General features: G+C 44.0%; 1 protein-coding gene across 1 annotated transcript in view; it reads left to right on the top strand.

Annotated features, from left to right (window-relative positions):
• fbxo34 (F-box protein 34) overlaps positions 1-24,200 on the top strand; it is a 101,248-nt gene that overhangs the window by 43,294 nt on the left and 33,754 nt on the right. Inside the window, exon 2 of the mRNA XM_084308526.1 lies at positions 15,769-16,032. Within this exon, the coding sequence (XP_084164652.1) occupies positions 15,944-16,032 (89 nt within the window). The 5' untranslated portion in view covers positions 15,769-15,943. The remainder of the gene's footprint in view (positions 1-15,768; positions 16,033-24,200) is intronic.

Raw genomic sequence — 24,200 nt, 5'->3', positions numbered from 1 at the left:
AGAGAGAGGGGGGACCGGCGAGAGAGAGGGGGGACCGGCGGGAGAGAGGGGGGAGCGGCGAGAGAGAGGGGGGACCGGCGGGAGAGAGGGGGGACCGGCGGGAGAGGGGGGACTGGCGAGAGAGAGAGGGGACCGGCGGGAGAGGGGGGACTGGCGAGAGAGAGAGGGGGGACTGGCGAGAGAGAGAGGGGGGACCGGCGGGAGAGAGAGGGGGGACCGGCGGGAGAGAGGGGGGGGACCGGCGGGAGAGAGAGGGGGGACCGGCGAGAGAGAGGGGGGACCGGCGGGAGAGAGAGGGGGGACCGGCGAGAGAGAGGGGGGACCGGCGGGAGAGAGGGGGGACCGGCGAGAGAGAGGGGGGACCGGAGAGAGAGAGGGGGGACCGGCGGGAGAGAGGGGGGACCGGCGGGAGAGAGGGGGGACCGGAGAGAGAGAGGGGGGACCGGCGGGAGAGAGGGGGGACCGGCGGGAGAGAGGGGGGACCGGCGGGAGAGGGGGGGGACCGGCGGGAGAGGGGGGGGACCGGCGGGAGAGAGGGGGGAGAGGGGGGGGACTGGCGAGAGAGAGAAGGGAGAGGGGGGGGACTGGCGAGAGAGAGGGGGGACCGGCGAGAGAGGGGGGGGACCGGCGAGAGAGGGGGGGGACCGGCGAGAGAGGGGGGGCACCGGCGGGAGAGGGGGGGCACCGGCGGGAGAGAGGGGGGACCGGCGAGAGAGGGGGGGGACCGGCGCCTGTCGTCGTGTGGATCTGGAAAATCCAGGTCATATTAACATGTGTTGTGTTTTGCGGCGGAGCCTGTTTCCCGGTCGACACGGCCGGGGCCCCACGGACACGGTGGAGGAGGTGGCAACAGAGGAGCTCCGCTGTGCCCAGACAAGCTTGGGGCCCCGGGGGCCCTGCGCTCTGTTCTCGGCTCACTGCTCAGGAGCCCCGTCTGTCAACACGGTGTCGCGCTCGCTGCAAGGAGCGCTTGTTTTCTGAAGGAGGTGCGGTCGCGGCTTCCTTGTTTATCAACGTGTTACACTTTGTTGGCAGTTCTCAACCGGAGAAGTGGGACCAGCCTTTCTGCACGTCATTCTAGCTGGGGCTGCCCCCCCCCCCCTCTTAGCCCATTCATCTGTTGGTTTGATCTTCTTCAACCAAGACTTTATTCATCTATTAAGTCTTAGTTTTGTTTTAGTTTTTTCCACGCTGGATGAGTTATCTCCTGAAAGATGATGATAACAATACACTTTATTTGTATATAGCACCTTTCATATAAGAATTGCAGCCCAAAGTGCTTCACAGCTGTAAAAAAAAATAGACAGGAAATGCAGTAAAATAGACAATAAAAGCAGCGCAGAGAAGAAAAAGGGTAAAAAAATAATGCAGGTAATAAAACTATAAAATAGATCTTACAATATAATGATGATCACAGTGTGGATGTAATGAGTCTCATTCATAATATAATGATCACAGTGTGGATGTAATGAGTCTCATTCATAATATATCATTATATCAGTATGGATGTAATGTATTAGAAGGCTAAAGTGAAGAAAAAGTGCCAGAATGCATTAAAATAGCTTTATAAACAATAACATAACTAATTTACAATATAATAATCACAGTGTGGAATGTGTTGGATGATGAGCACATCTCTGGTAAGCACTAGATTTAAAGAGCTCCTTATGCTTGATTACATTTCTAGAAAGACAATTGTACAGATTTGTTGATTTTAAATCAACTGATCGATAAGTCGACAAAATCCATGACTATTTATTAGTCTAACAATTTAACTCTAGTCTACTCGGTGATGAGCCCCTGGGGCAGTTAGGGATTCAGTGCCTTGCTCAATGGCACACCTTCCAGTTACCACTGGTAACTTGTGGGGCGACAGTGGCTCAGCTCAGGAGGTAGAGCAGTCGTCTGGTAATCCGGAGGTTCCCAGTTCGATTCCCGCTCCTCCCAGGCAGCGTGTCGAAGTGTCCTTGGTGAGCAGCACTGCTCCCGATGTGCAGGTCGGCACCTTGCTTGGTCGCCTCCGCCATTGATGTGCGAGTGAACTAATAAACTAACCTACACTGTAGCACTCAACACTTTGATGAACATTGTTGCTCAGCTGATAGAGTTGTATCCTTCCTGATGGCTTGTCGTACAGAACTTGTAAGTCGCTTTGGATAAAAGCGTCAGCTAAATGACTAAATGTAAAATGTAATGTAAAATGTGAACGGGTGGATGTGAGGAACAAAAGTTGTAAAGCACTTTGGATAAAGGCATTATATTATATAAATGCACCATTTACAAATGTGTTTTCGTTTTTTGTCTAGTAATGACTCCAAAATATAAGTCTCTCGATACCGTTCAGTAAAAGCGATGGATGGGATCAGTTCTCTGTAATCTGCTGACGCAAACTAAACTCATCGGCCGTAGCGTAATACCTCTCTATGCCATTTAGAATAGTCTCGTCGTATTGGAATACCGGTGGACGTCCCTGCTCCCAGTCGAAGACGGCCCTAGTGACCTGCCTGCGGAATCTTCAGTGGGGCCGCAGGACGTACGCCTGGGAAGTGCCTCGTGGAAGTCTGGAAGGCGCATGGGGATCAAGTTTTTTTTTTTTTTTTTTTACCAGGCAGAGCGTTCAGCGTTTCACTTGAATAGATCCTCTTTCCTCAGTGTGACTCCGTCCCCGTCTCTGGTCTGGACTCTGTGGTCACTATTGTACCAGCGGGTGTCTGTTTCTGACTGGCCCACGGGTGGGAAGTCGCACACGCACACGCACACACACACACACACACACACACACACACACACACACACACACACACACACACACTATATTGCACTGTATTAAGTTACACATACAATCACACAAGCATGCAGTGCACGCTCACACGCACAGACGCAAATCTTATGTAGCTGCACTATGCATGGCTATACACACAAACATGCACACACACTATATTGCACTATACTGCACTGTATTAAGTTACACACACAATCAAACGAGTGTGCACGCTCACTCACACAGACACAAACTTGTGTGTGTGTGTCTCTCCCCTCTTAGTCCTCTTGGCGACTGTTCCCCGAGCAGCTTTTGTTCAGGCTTATCTGCTCGTCACGGCTGACATCGCTCTTTGAAAACAAACCGGCCCCTTGTTATTTCCCTGGCGGCCCAGCGCTGGCTGGTCCTAGAGGGGAAGCCAAGGCACGCTGTGCCGAGCCAAGACCATGTTTCCATTCCACTGTCGGCTCCCGCCGGAGCCGTGCTCCAGACTTGACACTCCATCCCAGGGTTTCCCCTGAGCCGTGCTCCAGACTTGACACTCCATCCCAGGGTTTCCCCTGAGCCGTGCTCCAGACTTGACACTCCATCCCAGGGTTTCCCCTGAGCCGTGCTCCAGACTTGACACTCCATCCCAGGGTTTCCCCTGAGCCGTGCTCCAGACTGACACTCCATCCCAGGGTTTCCCCTGAGCCGTGCTCCAGACTGACTCCATCCCAGGGTTTCCCCTGAGCCATGCTCCAGTCCAGACTGATACTCCATCCCAGGGTTTCCCCTGAGCCATGCTCCAGACTGATACTCCATCCCAGGGTTTCCCCTGAGCCATGCTCTCTAGACCGACTCTACCCCAGGGTTTCCCCTGAGCCATGCTCTCTAGACTGACTCTACCCCAGGGTTTCCCCTGAGCCATGCTCTCTAGACTGACTCTACCCCAGGGTTTCCCCTGAGCCATGCTCTCTAGACTGACTCTACCCCAGGGTTTCCCCTGAGCCATGCTCTCTAGACTGACTCTACCCCAGGGTTTCCCCTGAGCCATGCTCTCTAGACTGACTCTACCCCAGGGTTTCCCCTGAGCCATGCTCTCTAGACTGACTCTACCCCAGGGTTTCCCCTGAGCCATGCTCCAGTCCAGACTGAGACTCCATCCCAGGGTTTCCCCTGAGCCATGCTCCAGACTGATACTCCATCCCAGGGTTTCCCCTGAGCCATGCTCCAGTCCAGACTGACACTCCATCCCAGGGTTTCCCCTGAGCCATGCTCCAGTCCAGACTGACACTCCATCCCAGGGTTTCCCCTGAGCCATGCTCTCTAGACTGACTCTACCCCAGGGTTTCACTGAATAGGTATCATACGTGACTATGGTTGGGTACCTTTCACATTTGAACGGTACCTGTGAATCGATACCAGTACCCAATGTTTTTTTTTTTTTTTTTTTTTGGTACTTTACTGAGGGGTGGACGGTATAAACGGTATATGGTATAAACGGTATGAATTTGCTCTACGGTATGGATTTTGACTATACCGTGTAACCGGTAGTGCAGCTCTAAAATAGCAATGACGTCATGTAACCACAGCGCGACTATTTCAATCGCATTTGCCCCTAAAAATAGATCGAATTAGTCATAGATAATAGATATGTGCAAACTGGAAAAAGTTATTTAGGAGGCTTCGCGCAGTGGGCGCACTGGGCGTGTCAACACGCAATTGTCATTTCATAATAAACACATATCACCGCAGCGCACAGCAAGTTTCAATTTCAGTTCCTGGCATTTTTAACCAGTGGAGAAAGGTAAGAGATCTTATCGTTTTTCTTATATGAATTATTCTACGTTAATAAAACATACCTGGTGATCAACTACAGTTTGCTGTAAACATTATGATATGTGTGTAGTGTTATGATAACGACGGGAGGACGGCTGCAGCAGTGGATTTGCGAAATAGCATGCAGCTGCAGAGCCGCAGAGCCAGTGGCTCTTTCAGGTCTGGTCACAGGTCCGCTCAACAGCGCCCCCCCACCAAACGGCTGAACGACCTGAAAGAGCCACTGGCTCTGCGGCTCTGCAGCTACATATCGCTGCTGTCGGGACAAAACCTCATAACTCCAAAAACTCAACTTTTCAGCAGATGAAAAAAACTAACACAGATTTGAGGGTGAATAGAGTTAGGAGGTTTAGACAGATGATCGGTTTAATGCTTTCCCATTGTTTAAACTTTGTAAAACCCACACAACATATGGAGGATGATCTACGGAGTTGATTTATATAATAAAAAAATAAATAAAAAAATTGAGTTATGAGGTTTTGTCCCGGCCGACAGCAGCGATATGCTTCTAGCAAAATCCAGCCCCGCTGTTTGCAATGGGAGCAGCACGGAGTCTCGACTCGGGACTTATTTTATTTGGAATATAATGACTTTATACGCAAAAGTAGCCTAGTTTTAAGTTAAAATATTATAAATCTACATGCCTTGAGGATGTCATTCTTTATATAGCCTGCCTATCAGGCAAAAAAAATTATTCTAACGGAAACACTGATACCGTGATATATACCGTTACCGTCTATGCTTCAAATTATACCGTGATATAAATTTTAGACCATACCGTCCACCCTACTCTCTAAAAATGTAATTGAATCAAGTCAAATCATAGGTAAGACTGTATTGTGCGTGTGAACGTGCGGCACACTTCATAGGTTTCGTTTCGCGGTAAAGTAAACGTTGACGTCATCAGACTTAGTACCGACGTGATTCGGTCGGTACCCTTAAAAGTACCGACTCGGTACCCGTCCCTATACGTGACTGAACAGGTATCATACCTGAACATCGGTACCCATCCCTATACGTGACTGAACAGGTATCATACCTGAACATCGGTACCCATCCCTATACGTGACTGAACAGGTATCATACCTGAACATCGGTACCCATCCCTATACGTGACTGAACAGGTATCATACCTGAACATCGGTACCCATCCCTATACGTGACTGAACAGATATCATACCTGAACACTGAACAATATCGGGGTCCTTTCAGGGATTCCAGGGGATAATAGTTTAATCGTTTTCCCAATGACGGAAGAAGAAGAAGAATAATAGTGTTCTGAACCAGTTTCATCCCCTCCACTGTTATCTTATCTAGCCTACAGCTCTGGACCTAATCGTATCTAGCTTATCAACAAGCGACGAGATAAACGGTGCTCCGTCCTAGTGTGGAAAAGGGGAGAGACCCACGGTAGCGGGTGGTTTCCAGCGCTCTGGTGTGTGTGGCGCCTGGGATGTGGTGCCTGTGAAACGCCCTCTGCGGTGGACGGACTGAACCCGGCGTTCTGTTTCCTACCCTGATCATCATAACAGAAGCTGTTCCGTCAACATTTATTTAAACTTTGTTTTGTTTGGCAGGGATTATTTTTTTCTTTAAACATAAAAAAAAAAAAAATCTCAGTTGGTTTCCAGCCCGAGTTTCCTTCCTCTGCTGCTGAATTGGCAGAATCCCACAGAGGCACAGGCCCCTCTGCTCTGCCCCCCTGTCTGCTGCCCCTCTGCTCTGCACCCCTGTCTGCTGCCCCTCTGCTCTGCACCCCTGTCTGCTGCCCCTCTGCTCTGCACCCCTGTCTGCTGCCCCTCTGCCCTGCACCCCTGCTCTGCACCCCTCTGTCTGCTGCCCCTCTGCTCTGCACCCCTGTCTGCTGCCCCTCTGCTCTGCACCCCCGTCTGCTGCCCCTCTGCTCTGCACCCCCGTCTGCTGCCCCTCTGCTCTGCACCCCCGTCTGCTGCCCCTCTGCTCTGCACCCCCGTCTGCTGCCCCTCTGCTCTGCCCCCCTGTCTGCTGCCCCTCTGCTCTGCACCCCCGTCTGCTGCCCCTCTGCTCTGCACTCCCGTCTGCTGCCCCTCTGCTCTGCCCCCCTGTCTGCTGCCCCTCTGCTCTGCACCCCCGGACCTGCTGCCCCTCTGCTCTGCACCCCCTGTCGTGTGCCGTGTGTGTCGTGTGCCGTGTGGCGGGCAATCAAATAATCATGTGAAAACCGAAAATCATGATCCAATTCTGAGCGGAGTTCTCACTCGCTGTCTCAGCACAGACATGCAGCGCATTGCTGCTCCTACCCCTCCCGCACCTGTTTCTGTATGCTGCTGCATGTAAACGGAGGCTATTGCCTCGGACAGTCACCGTGACTGACGTTAGTTTAGTCAGAGGGACCTCCGTGAGCAAATTTTTGCTACTGTTACAAAATGACCCAGTCAACTATTCACTTTTAGTTTTTATACATGAGGCATTGTGTAACGTTATCCAGCCGGCTAGCTACTGATAGCTCCCGACATCAACAACTGCTCCAGCAAGTGTCCAGTGCATAATACCTCCGTTGGCTAGGTAGCTCATGTTAGCCCACGTTAGCTCACTAGTCACTACGAAATGTCCCAGTAAACTAAATAGTTCAGAGGCGTTGTCCCAACGCCATCCAGCAGTAGCTACAGATAGCTCCTGACATCAATGTCCTACAACATGCATATTCGAGCCCCTGGCTTACATCGCATGAGGGCTGCTGAATAGGGTCCAGCTGCAGCGCAGGAGAATCCTTTCATGCTGAATGTAGAGTTTAGGGACCAGCTGCAGCGTCGGAGAATCCTTGCTGGAGCTGGAGGCCACTCGAGTATACACACAAACAGTGGAGCTGTTTGCAGACAGCGAGGTGGCGATGTCTTGCAGATAATACAACTACAAGTATGATTATATAATATATATATTTTATTTAAAAAAAAATGTATTTAAAATAATTAAAAAAAAGTTGGCAGGTAAGAAATATGCTTGGCGGGTAGATTCTTCCCATCTACCCGCCACTGGCCGGTGAGTCAAAATTAATTTCGTGCCCTGTCTGCCCCCCTGTCTGCTGCCCCTCTGCTCTGCACCCCTGTCTGCTGCCCCTCTGCTCTGCACCCCTGTCTGCTGCCCCTCTCACCATGCTTCCATACAGAAGAGAGAGGGGGCACTTGGACGACATTCAATCATTTAGGCCGGCGGTGAAAAGGGCCTTTTTAGACACGGGCCTGGTTTTGTTCACTGGCCTGTCCCCCCCCCCCCCCTCTCTCTCTGATTGGATGAAGCGACAAGCGAGTTTACATGAAGGCCAAGCTATATTTAGAGCTGGCATTATTATCCTCATCTGTGGAGCTCACTGTTCTGAGGTTCGTTGGACCTCAAGGAGGAGCCTTATTTGATGTAGGCTCTCAATGTAGGCTCTAATGTAGGCTCTTAGTGTAGGCTCTCAATGTAGGCTCTTAGTGTAGGCTCTAATGTAGGCTCTTAGTGTAGGCTCTCAATGTAGGCTCTAATGTAGGCTCTTAACGTAGGCTCTTAATGTAGGCTCTTAATGTAGGCTCTCAATGTAGGCTCTTAATGTAGGCTCTAGTGTAGGCTCTAATGTAGGCTCTAATGTAGGCTCTAATGTGGGCTCTTAATGTAGGCTCTTAATGTAGGCTCTAGTGTAGGCTCTAATGTAGGCTCTAATGTAGGCTCTAATGTAGGCTCTTAATGTAGGCTCTTAATGTAGGCTCTAATGTAGGCTCTCAATGTAGGCTCTAATGTAGGCTCTAATGTAGGCTCCAATGTAGGCTCTTAACATAGGCTCTTAATGTAGGCTCTAATGTAGGCTCTAACATAGGCTCTTAATGTAGGCTCTTAACATAGGCTCTAATGTAGGCTCTTAATGTAGGCTCTAATGTAGGCTATTAATGTAGGCTCTTAACATAGGCTCTAATGTAGGCTCTTAATGTAGGCTTTTAACATAGGCTATTAATGTAGGCTCTCAATGTAGGCTCTAATGTAGGCTCTCAATGTAGGCTCTTAATGTAGGCTCTTAATGTAGGCTCTTAATGTAGGCTCTAATGTAGGCTCTCAATGTAGGCTCTTAATGTAGGCTCTAGTGTAGGCTCTAATGTAGGCTCTAATGTAGGCTCTAATGTGGGCTCTTAATGTAGGCTCTTAATGTAGGCTCTTAATGTAGGCTCTAGTGTAGGCTCTAATGTAGGCTCTAATGTAGGCTCTTAATGTAGGCTCTAATGTAGGCTCTCAATGTAGGCTCTAATGTAGGCTCTAATGTAGGCTCTTAATGTAGGCTCTAATGTAGGCTCTAATGTAGGCTCCAATGTAGGCTCTTAACATAGGCTCTTAATGTAGGCTCTAATGTAGGCTCTAACATAGGCTCTTAATGTAGGCTCTTAATGTAGGCTCTAATGTAGGCTATTAATGTAGGCTCTTAACATAGGCTCTAATGTAGGCTCTTAATGTAGGCTTTTAACATAGGCTATTAATGTAGGCTCTCAATGTAGGCTCTCAATGTAGGCTCTTAATGTAGGCTCTAATGTAGGCTCTCAATGTAGGCTCTAATGTAGGCTCTCAATGTAGGCTCTAATGTAGGCTCTAATGTAGGCTCTTAATGTAGGCTCTAATGTAGGCTCTAATGTAGGCTCCAATGTAGGCTCTTAACATAGGCTCTTAATGTAGGCTCTAATGTAGGCTCTAACATAGGCTCTTAATGTAGGCTCTTAACATAGGCTCTAATGTAGGCTCTTAATGTAGGCTCTAATGTAGGCTATTAATGTAGGCTCTTAACATAGGCTCTAATGTAGGCTCTTAATGTAGGCTTTTAACATAGGCTCTTAATGTAGGCTCTAATGTAGGCTCTAACATAGGCTATTAATGTAGGCTCTTAACATAGGCTCTTAATGTAGGCTCTAATGTAGGCTCTAACATAGGCTATTAATGTAGGCTCTTAACATAGGCTCTTAATGTAGGCTCTAACGTAGGCTCTTGATGTATTGTAGGCTCTTGATGTAGGCTCTAATGTAGGTTCTTGATGTAGGCTCTTAATGTAATGTAATTGTTTTGGCGCCGTTTTCATAAAAAATGGTCTATTCAGCTGGCCGGGTAGCGCAGCGGACTAAGCATCTGTCTACCACCGCAGAGACAGTGGGATCGAATCCAGCTGCGGTACCTCCGGCTTGGTCCGCCGTCCATACTGACACAATTGGCAGTGTCAGCGGGTGGGAAAGCCGGTGGGGTGGGTCCTGGTCGTTGTAAACAGCGACTCCTACAGTTCGGTCGGGGCGCCTGCACAGCAAGGGAAGGATCTGGGGGAGGTAGTGTGACCCTTCCACACGTTACACTCCCCCAGTGAGAGTCCGCGCTGCCAGGTGAAAAGAAGGTGGGCTGGCTACACATTAGTGTTGTCACGATACTGGAATTTCGACTTCGATACGATACCTTGAAAAGTATCGATATTCGATACCATTTTCGATACTACGGAAATGCAATTTTTTTTTTTATTTTTTTTTTATTTATTTTTTTAACAAATTTTGCTTTTGTTGCTGGTTGATTCTCCTCAGCTTCTCTCTGGTACTATAAGAGAAGATAAATATAACACTTTTAAAACCCTTGTTTCTCTTTAGATCAGACATTTAAAAATAACTAAATTATCTAATCTAAATCAAATCAACCCCCCCCCCCCCTTAAAAACAAAAACCTGTGTTTAACCTAGCCATCTATAAAACATCATGCTAAAACTGTGAAACAAATGTCCTACTCCCCTAAAAGAAATACATAGCAAACAGACTCAGTTATGCAATAGTGCTGCTGCTTTTTATTTGATTAAAATCTTTTAGTTAATAAGACTAAAAGACTACAATATGACTACAACAATTTAGAAGAGAAGGGCATTTGGCAGTAAGGGTAGTGCAGGAGGATCAGGGAAAGCAAGATAGGGAACAGGGTTTTAGAAAAGGGCATTTGTCAGTAGAGGAAGTATATATAATTGTTAGACTAGAAGTCTTTATTTGTCATGCAGTTTTTTTAACACTGTACAGGAGGAGAAAGAGAGGGTGTGGGGGGAGAAGTTGAATATAGTGGCCTTTGTGGCAGGAGTAGTGAATACAACAATGATGGTTAGCAGTAGAACAGATAGGATAAAGTTAATAGTTAAAGCAGCAGTACAACACATGGGTATGAAGGGGTTAACATTGGGGGAAGTAGTAAGGGAGTTAGAGAAGGGGGTTGTTGTGAGTGATCAAGTAAGAGAGTTAGGGAAGGGGGTGGTGAGTGATCAAGAAGGCCAGAGTCAGCCCACAGGAGGCAATGAGTGACTCATAGATTAGGTTTGGATAGGGTGGCGAAGTTAGGGATGGGTTTTTTGTTGTGTATGGGGTTGAATGGATTGTACAGTAGGTTGAATGGATTGTACAGTAAGTAAACACTTCATGGAAACGGGTTAACGTTATGTCGAGTTCATAATACGTGTAGTGTAGTATGAACTCGACATAACGTTAACGTTACACCGTTTCCATGAAGTAATTATATTGTGAATTATAAGGTGGCTAGCTAGCATAAGCTAACGGAAGAACGAATAGCTATAACGTTACTAACAACGAATCAGCTGTTGATATTATGAGCCATCAGTAGACAACGTCTCATGTATTAAACTAAAGTTAATGGTTTAATGTTTAATGCTTTGTTGACAAGAAGACACTGAAGACGGGTCTGAGGGGGAGGAGGAGGGGCAAGCGTGCTCTGCAGCAGCGTGTGTCTGTCAACAACTTGCGGTAGAAGACTGCGAGCAAGCCAGCTGGTATCGATACTGCAGAAAGTATCGATATTGCGGGAAATGAGTATCGAAACCGTTTTAAATATTCAGAATCGATATGTATGGATTTTTCGATATTTTTGACAACACTACTACACATGTGTCGGAGGAAGCATGTGATAGTCTCCGCCCTCCCAGACCGACGGTAGGGGGTAGAGTGGCGTTCCTACCAAAGGTAGCCGCATTTCTGGCAGAGGTTTCTGGTCATGTGACATGTGCGCCCAATAGCGTGACGAGCTGTGTCTTTGCCCATTTCCACGTCAAACAGCCTGCAAACTACCTGCCGTTCTATCGCCATGCTCTAAGACAAACTCTAACCTTAACCAACTTCGAAAGAGTGCCTAAGCTTAACCGTCGAAAGAACTTGCCTAACCTTAACCAACTTCGAAGATTGCCTAAGCTTAACCAGTGTAGAAACTGCCGTCGGCCAATCAGTGAGCGTCTGCCAGAAATGCGGCTACCTTTGGTAATCACGCGGTAGAGTGCGCAACGACCAGGAAGGGGATTGGGAATTGGCATAACTAACATTGGGATGGGAGAAAAACGGAAAAAGGAGGGGGGAAAAGATGATACAAAATGGTCTATTCTTTCACCATTCTATTCTTTTGACTAAACGTAAAATATACACAGTTTATATTACAAGATGTATATATCGTGGGTGACGGTATTGTACTAAAAATCCATATCTTTGCATGGATCCATGATGAGGGTATACCTCTGTAACTGGTATACCTCCCATCTGTAGGCTAATGATAATGGAGGTCTTTATCTTCTAGTATGGCTGCCTGTAACCACTTCCTGCCTCATTTCTGTGCAGCGCCGGTAACATCAGTAAAAACGGTGTAAATGTGTGACCTTTTCTGTTTGACTGACTGTTTACAAGATCCAGTAATAAAACACTAAGTTGTTCAACTTTTGTTGATATAGTCCTCATATATTATCAACACACGGCAACCCTTGTTTCTTCCAAAATGGAGGACAACGATATTCTGTGAAAGGTGTGTCATCTTAGTGGTGGTACTCTTCCGTGTGTGTGTGTGTGTGTGTGTGTGTGTGTGTGGGGGGGGGGGGGTGTATGTGTGTGTGTGTTTCAGTTGTTTTGCTTGCCTATACCAGATACATGGACAGTAGCTGGACCCTGTGGTTTGTGGATGTTCTGTTCTGTTGCATGTGGCTTTGTTACCATAGTATTGAAAGAAGCGGGTTGAATCTGAAAGGCAGCGAACCACAAACAACCAAACCAACAAACAAACAAACCAATGGGGGGGAAGGGAGTACAGATCCACAAACCACATGGAGGAGAGTGTTCCCTGGCTGCTCCGTCTGCCTGGGCTTTTGTGGACACGAAACAGCCAGGTTTCCTGTGTGTGAAGGGAGAAAGTACCAGGTTTGTGAGAGAGGGAGAGAGAGAGAGAGAACTAGGTTGAGCTTACATAAGCTTTCTGTGGTTCACTGTCTATTCATGGTGTTTAGCCTACATTGCCTGGACTGGACATACTGAACTCAACGGCATGAAAAATAAAGTGAATCACTTTGTGAGGAAAACAAAAATGTCAAAGGAGAATGTTCTCTCTTCATGATCAATGGGACCTATGTAAAGATTTCTAGTACTTTTTCATTAAAAAAATTATTAACATTTTGTATTATGTTAATCCTGCACGCTGGCATTGGAACGCCGGTTGGCGGGGTAGGAAAACAAATCTGAACATGCATTTTTTTATAATTTTTTATCCAAATGTTTTTTATTATGTTTATAAAGAATCCAAATGATTAAGATAAGATATTCCATTATTGATCCCCCTTGGGGGCAACTTTTACATTTCAACAATGTAATTGTAACCGATACTGTAATTGACACCACGATCGAACAGGCGGCAGAACAACAATGACCCGTTGCCCTTCTGAGATTTGGAGAAACGCTAAAGGAAGAAAGATGTGGGGAGAAGTGATCTATAGCCTATATAGGATCTCGCTGCAGAACCAAGCGGTTGATTAGCTGTGGTTGTTTTGGCTTCCTGTGAGGGCATTTGGTCCCTGCTGAATCACCTTTTATTATGATTGAACTGAATGAATGAATGAATGAAGTTTATTTTTCGGTCTTGTTTACAGACGAATCAAACACACCTGTGTGGACTTAAAAAAAAATATATATATATATATATATCACAAATGTACATATTCAAGGCAAGCTCACACAAAATCCAACTAACTAAAACTGATCAGATTAACCTTACTCCTGTGGGTGGTTTAGATTAAACCAATGTTTCTGGATTAGAAGTCCTGTAGCTCCTATAGGGTAGCTATATTGGATGAAATAAGAATCTAACCAGCAACCTTTCTGTCATCAGTCAGCTTTTCTACCTCTAGGCCTTCCTGCCAACCCCTCTTTTTTGGCTACTATATATACGATGAGTGTGAATCACCACAGAGCTCCTGATTTAAATATCATCACAATACAATTGTGCCTCATCTCCATGAGCTGTGTTCAGCCTGGCTGGGGGATAGCCACGGTCTAGCACGGTACGGCTGCGTTTGTGTCTCCATTACGTTTTTTTTTGCAAATTCTCTGGTTGCTAGGCAACCTTTCAAAATTCACACCACAGACTGTGGTACACAAACTACTAAACCATATTATGATTAGGGCTGGGCGATATGGCCTAAATATGATATCACGATATTTTCTGACCTTTCGGCGATACACGATACACATCACGATGTTTTTCTTTTTTACCCCAAACGATTCATTATGAGGCTTACCAAGACAGTATTTGAGTTTGCAAGCTAACATTAAAGACAAAATAAAATACCCATGCATTTAGCATTTTTATATTATATATTAGATTTAGATTATTGGATTATTAGATTATAATATATTGCATATATTTAGCAATGAGATATTATATGATTTAGATATGAAATATGATGAATTGAAAATGGGGGACCCTGATGTAAACAAGACAACAGTCTTTCTCTGGTCTGCATCCCCTTAACAATTGTATGTATTGAGCTGTACTGTACCCATTCTGCAATATGTTAATAAAGTTTTAAATCAATCAATCAATCAATCAATCAATCAATAGCATTTTAGTATTTTTATGAAACTACTGTATATTTGTATGTCTCTAAATGTTTTGATGAATTGAAAATGGAGGACCCTTATGTAAAAAAGCCGAAAGTCTTTTTCTGGTCTTCATCCTCCTGTACTGTATTGTACCCATTCTGCAATATGTTAATAAAGTTTTCATTCATTCATTCTGACGGACAACAGAATAATTTTGATTGACAGTCGAGTCTGCCAATTACGTCACACCGCTTGCACCCGCCCTGCTGTTCTTAGCACCAATCGGCAAGCGCCATTAGTTTTTGACTTCCTGAATGTCCGGTGTGCTGACATCAACAAAGCTACTTACATTAGCTCCCCGCAACCGACTAGTAGGAGACCAGTGCACCACAGGATGACTAAATGAGCCATAATGATTTTACCTCAACGAATGTTATAATAAATGCCTTTCCATACATCTGTCTGATTGAAAACTTTATTAACAGACCGCGGAATGGGCATATCTCAACACAGGCTGAGATATGAACGAGTAACGTGTGGACCAGATTGACGCGACACAATCCTATTGGGCAAAACATCACGATATCCACGATACGTTGAAAAAGTGTATTGTTAATGAACTGTACCCGATATTTATATAATATCGTCATATCGCCCAGCCCTAATTATGATACAACAGTTCCAGCCCGGCTTTGGCCAGGTTGTAAAAGGTGTCTTCTTGTCTCAGTCAGGTTTGGCCAGGTTGTGAAAGGTGTCTTCTTGTCTCAGTCAGGTTTGGCCAGGTTGTAAAAGGTGTCTTGCCTTAGTCAGGGTCCCGCCAGATTGTGAAAGGTGTCTTCTTGTCTCAGTCAGGTTTGGCCAGGTTGTGAAAGGTGGCTGTCTCAGTCAGTATGTGGTTTTGTGCAACTGTGTGAATCCTGCACGCTGGCATTGGAACGCCGGTTGGCGGGGGTAGGTAAAAAAAACTCTGAACATGCATGTGAACAAGCTCATGCGTGTTTTAGTCAGTCTCCAAATATACACGGTGGACATGCTGTGAACGTCGTTCGTGGTTTAGAGGGTGACGATCTCTTCGGATTCATGTCAGAAATGTCACGGGAGTCGACGACGGGGGAACATCAATCAGTTTGAAGAGTTTACTTTTACGAGACGCTAAGTTTGCGCAGGTCACCGTCACCGGTGAGACGCCGGGGTGTCTTGCATCACGGTGCATATTTCCCTCCTGATTCTGTGTACAGATGATCTCCAATGAATCAGTGTGTGTGTGAGAGAGAGAGAGAGACGGTGTGTATAATGTGCCTGTTCTGTGTTCCCCTACAGTGTCTGGCTGTGTCCCGGGACCCTGAGCGCTGAGGTCATCTGACCACCGCCCAACCTGTCCTGGAGGAGAGGGACGGACGGGACGAGAGCAAGAAGAGAGAGAAGCAGAGAGAGAGAGAGAGAGGGAGACCGGCCGACGAGGCACCACTTTGCACAGTAGGGAGGAGGGGAGTGGATGCCTGAGAAATGTGAACCAGGGAGTTACACAAGAGCCGCCACTCCACTCCGGATCACAGCGCCGCCCAACCAGCAGGCAGTCTGGAGGTAAGCTTGGCCCAATTATCAACCAATCGGCAGGCGGTGTGTTCAGACGGTCCTCATCAAGTTGTAAACGTGTAGATTTCCCAGTTTAACCACCAGGGAAGGTGCACCCGGACGACTGGCGATGGATTTAACAACAGTTGTTATAAATACAAGGGGTATTTATAACGATAAATACCCATCTCTAAATACCCCTCCTCACCCCTACTTTACATACTCTCCTCTCTGCCCCCCCCCCCCCCCCTATTTCCCTTGTCATGTGTATTCGTTGTTGTCCTTCATTGTCCTTAGTTGTCATTTGTTTGTCGATGTCTAGTCTGAGTCCCCCCCCCCCCTCCGAGAGGGCAATGAAATGTCACTATTTTTCTTATTTTACTACACTTTTAATAAAGTTTGCATGGTAAATAGTTAAAATTAGGGATGTCCGATATTATCGGCCTACCGATATATAGCAAGTAAGAACAAATTCTGATTTTATTTATTGTCAAAAGTATGCATAATGTTGTGTTAATTCCACGACAAGACATATGTAATGTTAATTACCTGAAATTATTCAGTTTTTTGGGGGGGGGAAACCCTGCATATATCAGTATCGGTTGATATCGGTATCGGAAATTAAGAGTTGGACAATATCGGTATCGGTAAAAAAGCCAATATCGAGCATCCCTAAATAATAAAGTTCAAACTCAAAAAAGGGCCGGGAGTATAATAATAATAATAATAATAATAATAATAATAATAATAATAATAATAATAATAATAATAATAATAATAATAATAATAATAATAATAATAATAATAATAATAATAATAATAATAATAATAAAAAAGTGGTGAACTTCTCAGGCTAGTTCTAAATGGTTTTAAAACCATTTGTGCGTCTACCTTCTTCTGGCCCGTGCTCAACCCAGTTGCTGTAGTCCTGAACAGATTGTTTATGCTATATATACACAGTATGTGTTATATATCTATATTTAAGAAAAATATCTGCCAATAACGACGGTTGGTAGTTTATGCTTGTGTTTGTTGATTTCTCTTCAATCTGGCATTTAAAGGAAGGCAATTTCAATTTGGCCACATTTAGGTTTCGTTCTGAGGAAGAAGGTCTTTCCAGTCAATATAATCTTAACAAGTTAGTAAGCAGAAATATCTCAAAGCATGACAGCTGAAATAGAAAAAATACTTGCATTTTGCAGAATAGGGACGTTTTCTGGGGTAACTTCACATCAATGAACTTGCATTTAGGTCTTTATTTTTACGTGTTACGCAAGTTAGAAGACTGAATTGTAAACGTTAACAATATCTATAAAGAAATGCCTCCCCTCTTTAGAACTTGAATTGCAAAATATATATACTGATTTTGACAGGAGGCATCCGCCTTGAGGTTCTCTATGCAGGAAAAAACAGTTTTTTGTGATGGTGGTGGTGGTGGATATGGTAAACGGTGCTTTCTTTTGTATGTGGAGTATCATGAAACATCGTCAGAAATGTGTTGTTGACATACTGTGATTCCCAAACATGTATCACACAAAAAATAGAAAGTCGTTTTGGATCGTCATGTCAAAATCACATCCCCCACATAAATGAAACTTATGAAAGTCACAAGCAATAAAATCATACTTTTATTAATAGAGGTGGAATAGGCCCCTCCGGCAAAGTTTGTCCCTGCGGTATATTCTTGAGTAGGGTTGTGTATCACAGGGTTTGTGTATCACTTAACGATGCCTACAGTCAGGGAGCGAAATTAACTTTTTGACTCACCGGCCAGTGGCGGGTAGATGGGAAGAGTCTACCCGCCAAGCATATTTCTTACCTGCCAATATATATTTTATATATACAATTTTTTTTTAAATAAAATATATATTATATAATCATTTGTAGTTGTATTATCTGCGAGACATCGCCACCACGCAATAAGTCAAAATGCTTGCTATCTGCAAACAGCTCCACTGTCTGTTTTGGCTGTGTTGCTCTTCTAGAAAAATAATCCTTTCAGGGTTGCCTATTGAAATACTGTACACTTTCCTACTGTACACTTTCCTGATTAATTGAAATGGGGGACCCTGATGTAAACAAGACGAAAGTCTTTCTCTGGTCTGCATCCCCTTAACAATTGTGTGTATTGAGCTGTACTGTATTGTACCCATTCTGCAATTTGTTAATAAAGTTTTCAATCAATCAATCAATCACACCTCCAGTACAGAAACATTGTTTGAGTTTGCGTGTCAGGTAGACCATTGATTGACAGTCGAGTCTGCCAATTACATCACATCGCTTGCACTCCGGTGCTGCAGCTGGACCCATTGCCCACCTCTGCTGTTGATAACGCTAGCCAAGTTATTATACACACAGATACACAGTGGGCCAGTGACTTTGGTGTAGGGGTGTAACAATGCATCGATCCTAAGGGGGAAATTCAACTGCATCGATTTGAAAATGTTAGAATAGATTATCGCAATTTTAATGTGTACACGTTATGTTATTGTCATGTCCGTTACAGCCAACACACCGACATACGCTACTGCATCAACGTTATGATTAACAAAGCAAGGCATTCGTTTAGTTGCATTAACGTTATATTACTATTGCTATCGATAAATCTAGGTGTTCTAAAATCTATTGCTATTGGTAAGAGAGACTATAATAAGTTGGTGTCTCGGAAAACGAGAGCCCTGATCGCGGAGTTTCAGGAAGTAAACAAGAAAAATGAGAGCTTCCGATTGGTCATTTGCTTTATTTCCCATGAAACCAGTCACTTCACTCTACTGTGATTGGACCGTTGGCTTGAGTGCAATGTGGGACTTGTAGTTTTTTAACGATCTCGCAGCGGAGGAAAAAAAAGACGAGAGGCTATAATCTGTATTCGCACAGCGTGCGCGTAATTGATTTTTACCGTTCGCATACACATATTTTTAGGGGCCTGCTTATGAACTACACGTCTACACGCCACACGGCGGGCAGCCCTCTAAGTGTCATGCGCCAAAGGTAAAAACAGACCGCCCCTGGCGGGCGGCGGGCTTTAGTTTCGGTCCCTGCCTACAGTGTATTTCTGTCACGCTCATACAAGTGAACTGCATGGAGCAAAAAAAACTAATAAAAAAACCTACTCAACTGCCAGGACCTGTTGACTGGACCTGGCATTACATCACTGGTTACAGGGTTGCGTCAGCACAGTAGTCTATTTGCCAACACAATGAACCCGGAAATTTTGGAACCACCAAACTTTTATGATAGATATGGATAGTAAGGGTCACCAGCACTTAGAAACTGCCGGATGCTAAGTTGTACATGTTGGGCAACTTTTTTTATTTGCATAATTAGTACATTTGCATAATCACCTAAATGGGCAAATCTCGGAAACTACTTGATCAATTTCAACAATGTTGGAGCGGTTTTGGGGGTTATTCGGGATGCTGAATCCATTTATGATACTCAAGAGTTTCGGAATTGCAATATTTACTGGAATTTACCAAATTTCAATTTCAAGAGAAATTCTGCTGAATAATATTATGGGGAAACGTACTCCTTGCTTACAAGTCTTGGTTATCATAGACTCAGGTCTACTGTAAGCTTTAATTCCCACATTAACAAGGTGACAAAAACATAATTCTTCCACCTTAGAAACAAAGCTAAAGTACAACCATTTATAAATCAAAAGGATGCTGAAAAACGGATCCATGCCTTTATTCCAAGCCGACTGAAGAAAATACTTCAGCTTATTTAACTCTCAGCTAGGCTATAACATTTAGAATTGATTTGAAGGTCCTCCTCCTTATGTACAAAGCCCTAAATGGAACCAGACCAAGCTATATTGGCAATTTTCTTGTCAACTACATGCCCCCAAGAACACTACGATCATCTACTTCTATCATCTTGTATTTTTATTTTCTGCATTGCATTTATTCTGTCTATTTTATTCTCATTTGATGTATTCTAGTGTATTTTCTGCTGTGAAGCACTTTGGGCTGCAATTCTTGTATGGAATTTGTACAAATAACGTTTATTATTATTATTATTGCCATCCTTAGAGTTATTTGCTACCTCTATCTAGCAGGGCTAAACTTATTTGAAATGGTTTTGTTAACCATCCTGTTATCCTCAAATTGACTTTACACTCTTTATCCTTGGGGACATTTTGACCCCAGCAGTTTAAACCTCCAGAAAATGATCATAATCAAAAGTGTTACCCAAATATATGTTTCAGGTGCTTCATGTTACTTTGTTGATTACCTAAATAACCATTTAAATAAAACATTACCCCTACTCCCCCCCACCCACCCAATTATACATACATAATATATATTATGTTGTTCAAGTGGGGAGTGGGCCCATGATAACTTTCCATTTTTGGAAAGTAACGGGTCTGCTTGTGGTTGAGAGACAACAGGAGCATCTGCACCAAGGGTCTCATTCTCATCAGAGGAGGACGCCTCATAATCAGGGTCTCAGACACATTCTCTCCTATGTCACTTTCACCGTCAAATATCTGTGACAACTTCACTGGCAGAAAACTTTTTCTTCAAGGTAATTTTCAAATTAGAGTTTAGAAGGCTGCTATGCAAGCTATGTTTGCTCCTCCCATATGTTGCGTAACGTTTAGGTAGTCAAACATCACAAATAACAATACAAATACAGTCCGGGATATACATTCTAAAATATATACATTCTAAAATATACAGCCAAAAATATACAGTAAAATGTACAGTAATAAATGTAGAATTTTTTAAATAAAAATGTTTAAGTGTATATGTAAAAATAAGAAGTCAAAAGTCCAGGAAGATTACCAGAGTTTGTACTGTCACTCTGTATTGTGGCACAGTGATGAGTTGTATACTCTGATGGTTGTTGGAATTAAGGACTTCCTGTGCCGTTCAGTGTTGCATTACGTACCAAAAGGAACGTAATAATCCTGGTCAGAACAATGGGGCAGACTGTATAGAGGATACTTTGTAGGACATGACCTCGAGAACATTTGAACCTGTTTGGGGAGTGATTTCACACAGACACAACCAGAAATGAGGAAGATATGGATAGTGGTTTACCATTGTATCTCTTTGTTCCTGGATTGTAGCCAGTTCTTCATAACAACTCATCAACAATAGTCTTCCGGGATTCTGAAATCGGGAAGGAGATAGCGGGGGGAGCAAATGAATGAATGTGGATGAGAGCCGTGATGTAAGTGATTGCAGCTACGGCTGTGGGGGTGCTGGAGACATGATCGAATAGACTTGTATGCGCCTGAATCTCCTGAACATGGCGCGACCCATTCCTAATCGATCAGAACTAAATCGGCAGAGAAAAAGCCCATTTTAAAGCACCTATTCCGCATGCACATGCGCAGAGTGCCCATGGAGTCTGGACGACGCACATGAATGAATGTGGACTGTTCCATCAGAGGGCGGAGCTTCGGTGGTAGTGTGAGTGGCTACAGACCACTGCACTTAAATATAAACATTAGTCTACCTGGAGACTCAATGAGGTAATTGTAGATGTCGCCATAAGACGCGTCTGGCCATTTAGTGGGATCATTGTTTCATTATCCTGTTCGGCTGAAAGGACACTGGCCACCGAAGCTCAGCATGTGTGAGCAGTAGAGTGTTTTTATTTACCTCTGCAGCTGCACTGTGGCTGACTGACTGCAGCAAACACTGTCTGGTTCAGGACTGTAGACCCAGACGCTGCTCTGTCTGGTTTAAGGCTGTCCCCGAAGCCTCTTTTTGGGATTCGAACTTCGTCAGGGTTTTTCGAACGGACATTCGTACCTGCGTTTTTAATTAAAAAAAAAATATTCAAAAAAGATTACAATTATTTTCATATATATATATTTCTTTTTTTTATAAATATCCTCAAACTAAATCCTCAATTTGAATAAAGTGATTAATCTGATTGAAATGAGTATTTATTTTTTTATTAAATCAACTTTCCAGACTCAGACCCAGCCCAGGGAGAAGCCCCAGCCCAACTAAATCAATTAAATTAACTTTCTTTAATGAATATAACTCATCAGTTTCTTTTAATACTATAATATTAGTGTAGCCTAATCTTTATCTGCAACTGTGAAGAAAAACCCCATTGGTTTAAACAGAATTAATAGAAAAAAAAAATATTTATAAAAAATTCGAATGTTGATTTTAGAATTCGAATGCCAACGTAACGAACGAAGGTTCGAACGTTTGGGCTCAGCCCTAATCTGGTTCAGGACTGTAGACCCAGATGCTGCTCTGTCTGGTTCAGGACTGTAGGGCTGGGCGATATGGCCAAACATTTTATCATGATAACGATATGATAATGTTATCATATCACTCGATATCCATAATTATAATAATTTTTTTTAAACAAATGTATGTTTATTTTGCAGCAATTCTTTGTCGTTGCCGACATCTTTAGTGTTACAGTCCCTCAAAGTCTTCTTTTCTATCTTTTGGCGCTTTTTTGGTGGACAAACCACCGCACATGTGCACCGTGACTCGTGACTGGAGTCTAGCTCTGCTAGCACAGACGGTTTAAAACTGTATTTTAAATTAGAAAGCAAACAAAATAAAGAGAAAAAGAAATCTCAATTTTAGTCAGTATTGTCATTTGGACAAGCAAAGCCATTACTTTAAGTTGCAGACAAGAAAGACAAGTCTGTCCACTGTCTTTTAAAGCTGCCCTGTTGCAGGTCACAATAATTCTTTTTTAAAGAATTAATAAAAATAAAATAGATTTATTTTTATTATCGATTGATATCGATTATTAAAATATATCGCGATAATTATCGTTTTATCGCCCAGCCCCTAGACCCAGACGCCGCACTGCACACTGACTCTGAGTGTCCATATCCTTGCATCCACTTGTCCAACCCTCTACTGCAGGGGTTTTCAAACCTTTTTATACCACGCCTACATTTTATTTCTGATTTCTTTTGGCGACCCCACACTTAATGTATCACGTAATTTCACTGTGGAATTAAGGAATATCAAAATAAAAGCACACATTGTTGAACTTGATCATGCATATTTATTAGAACATTTTATTACAGCACTGTTATCAATACACATTTATAAAACTAGGCATATTTAGCCTAAATATGTGGCCAGAACATCTCTCTCCCTCCCTCCCTCTCTTTCTCTCTCCCTCTCCCTCCTTCTGCGTTTTATCCTCATGTCTTTGACATGACGACCCATGTGTTTATGCCAAGATGTAAAACCACATGTGCAGGCCGGTGTGAACCCAGCCCTCCACCACACACACACACACACACACACACACACATGCATGTACACGCACGTACACGCACACACAAGGAGTACATTATTAGCTCAGGAGGAACAAGCTGTTAGCTCATGGGTGAGTGGTTTGAACAGTGATTGCAGTGCGGTGTGACTTCACCGTGGCTTAGCTCAGAGGCTGGAAGCGTTCCCAGACTCAGACCCCCTATGGAGAAGGCCCGTCACCAGGGCATGGAGCTAACTTCTCTGCAACCAGCCTCCGCGTTGGCTGGACTTAGCTGCCCGAACGGTTGTTTGGATGAGCTACCTTCCAAAGCGGCTAATGAGAGTTGATAAAGTATTTAGTACTACAGCTTCAGCTGGTGTTAATTACAAGCCCTGCAGTCCATGGGGAGAGACTCAATGCTGCCTTTTTACATCAATGCTGCCTTTTTACCCCAATGCTGCCTTTTTACTTCAATGCTGACTTTTTACCTCAATGCTGCCTTTTTACATCAATGCTGACTTTTTACCTCAATGCTGACTTTTTACCTTAATGCTGACTTTTTACATCAATGCTGTCTTTTTACCTCAATGCTGCCTTTTTACATCAATGCTGACTTTTTACCTCAATGCTGTCTTTTTACATCAATGCTGACTTGCTGACTTTTTACATCAATGCTGACTTTTTACATCAATGCTGTCTTTTTACCTCAATGCTGTCTTTTTACCTCAATGCTGACTTTTTACATCAATGCTGTCTTTTTACCTCAATGCTGTCTTTTTACCTCAATGCTGACTTTTTACCTCAATGCTGTCTTTTTACCTCAATGCTGTCTTTTTACCTCAATGCTGTCTTTTTACCTCAATGCTGTCTTTTTACGTCAATGCTGCCTTTTTACATCAATGCTGCCTTTTTACCTCTGCTGCCTTTTTTACATCAATGCAGCCTTTTTACCTCAATTCGGCCTTTTTACCTCA

Source organism: Notolepis coatsorum (assembly GCF_963971535.1).
Source record: "Notolepis coatsorum genome assembly, chromosome: 2".
NCBI lineage: Eukaryota > Metazoa > Chordata > Actinopteri > Aulopiformes > Paralepididae > Notolepis > Notolepis coatsorum.
Note: the sequence above shows the minus strand (reverse complement) of the source record. Positions and strands in the feature narration are given on the sequence as shown.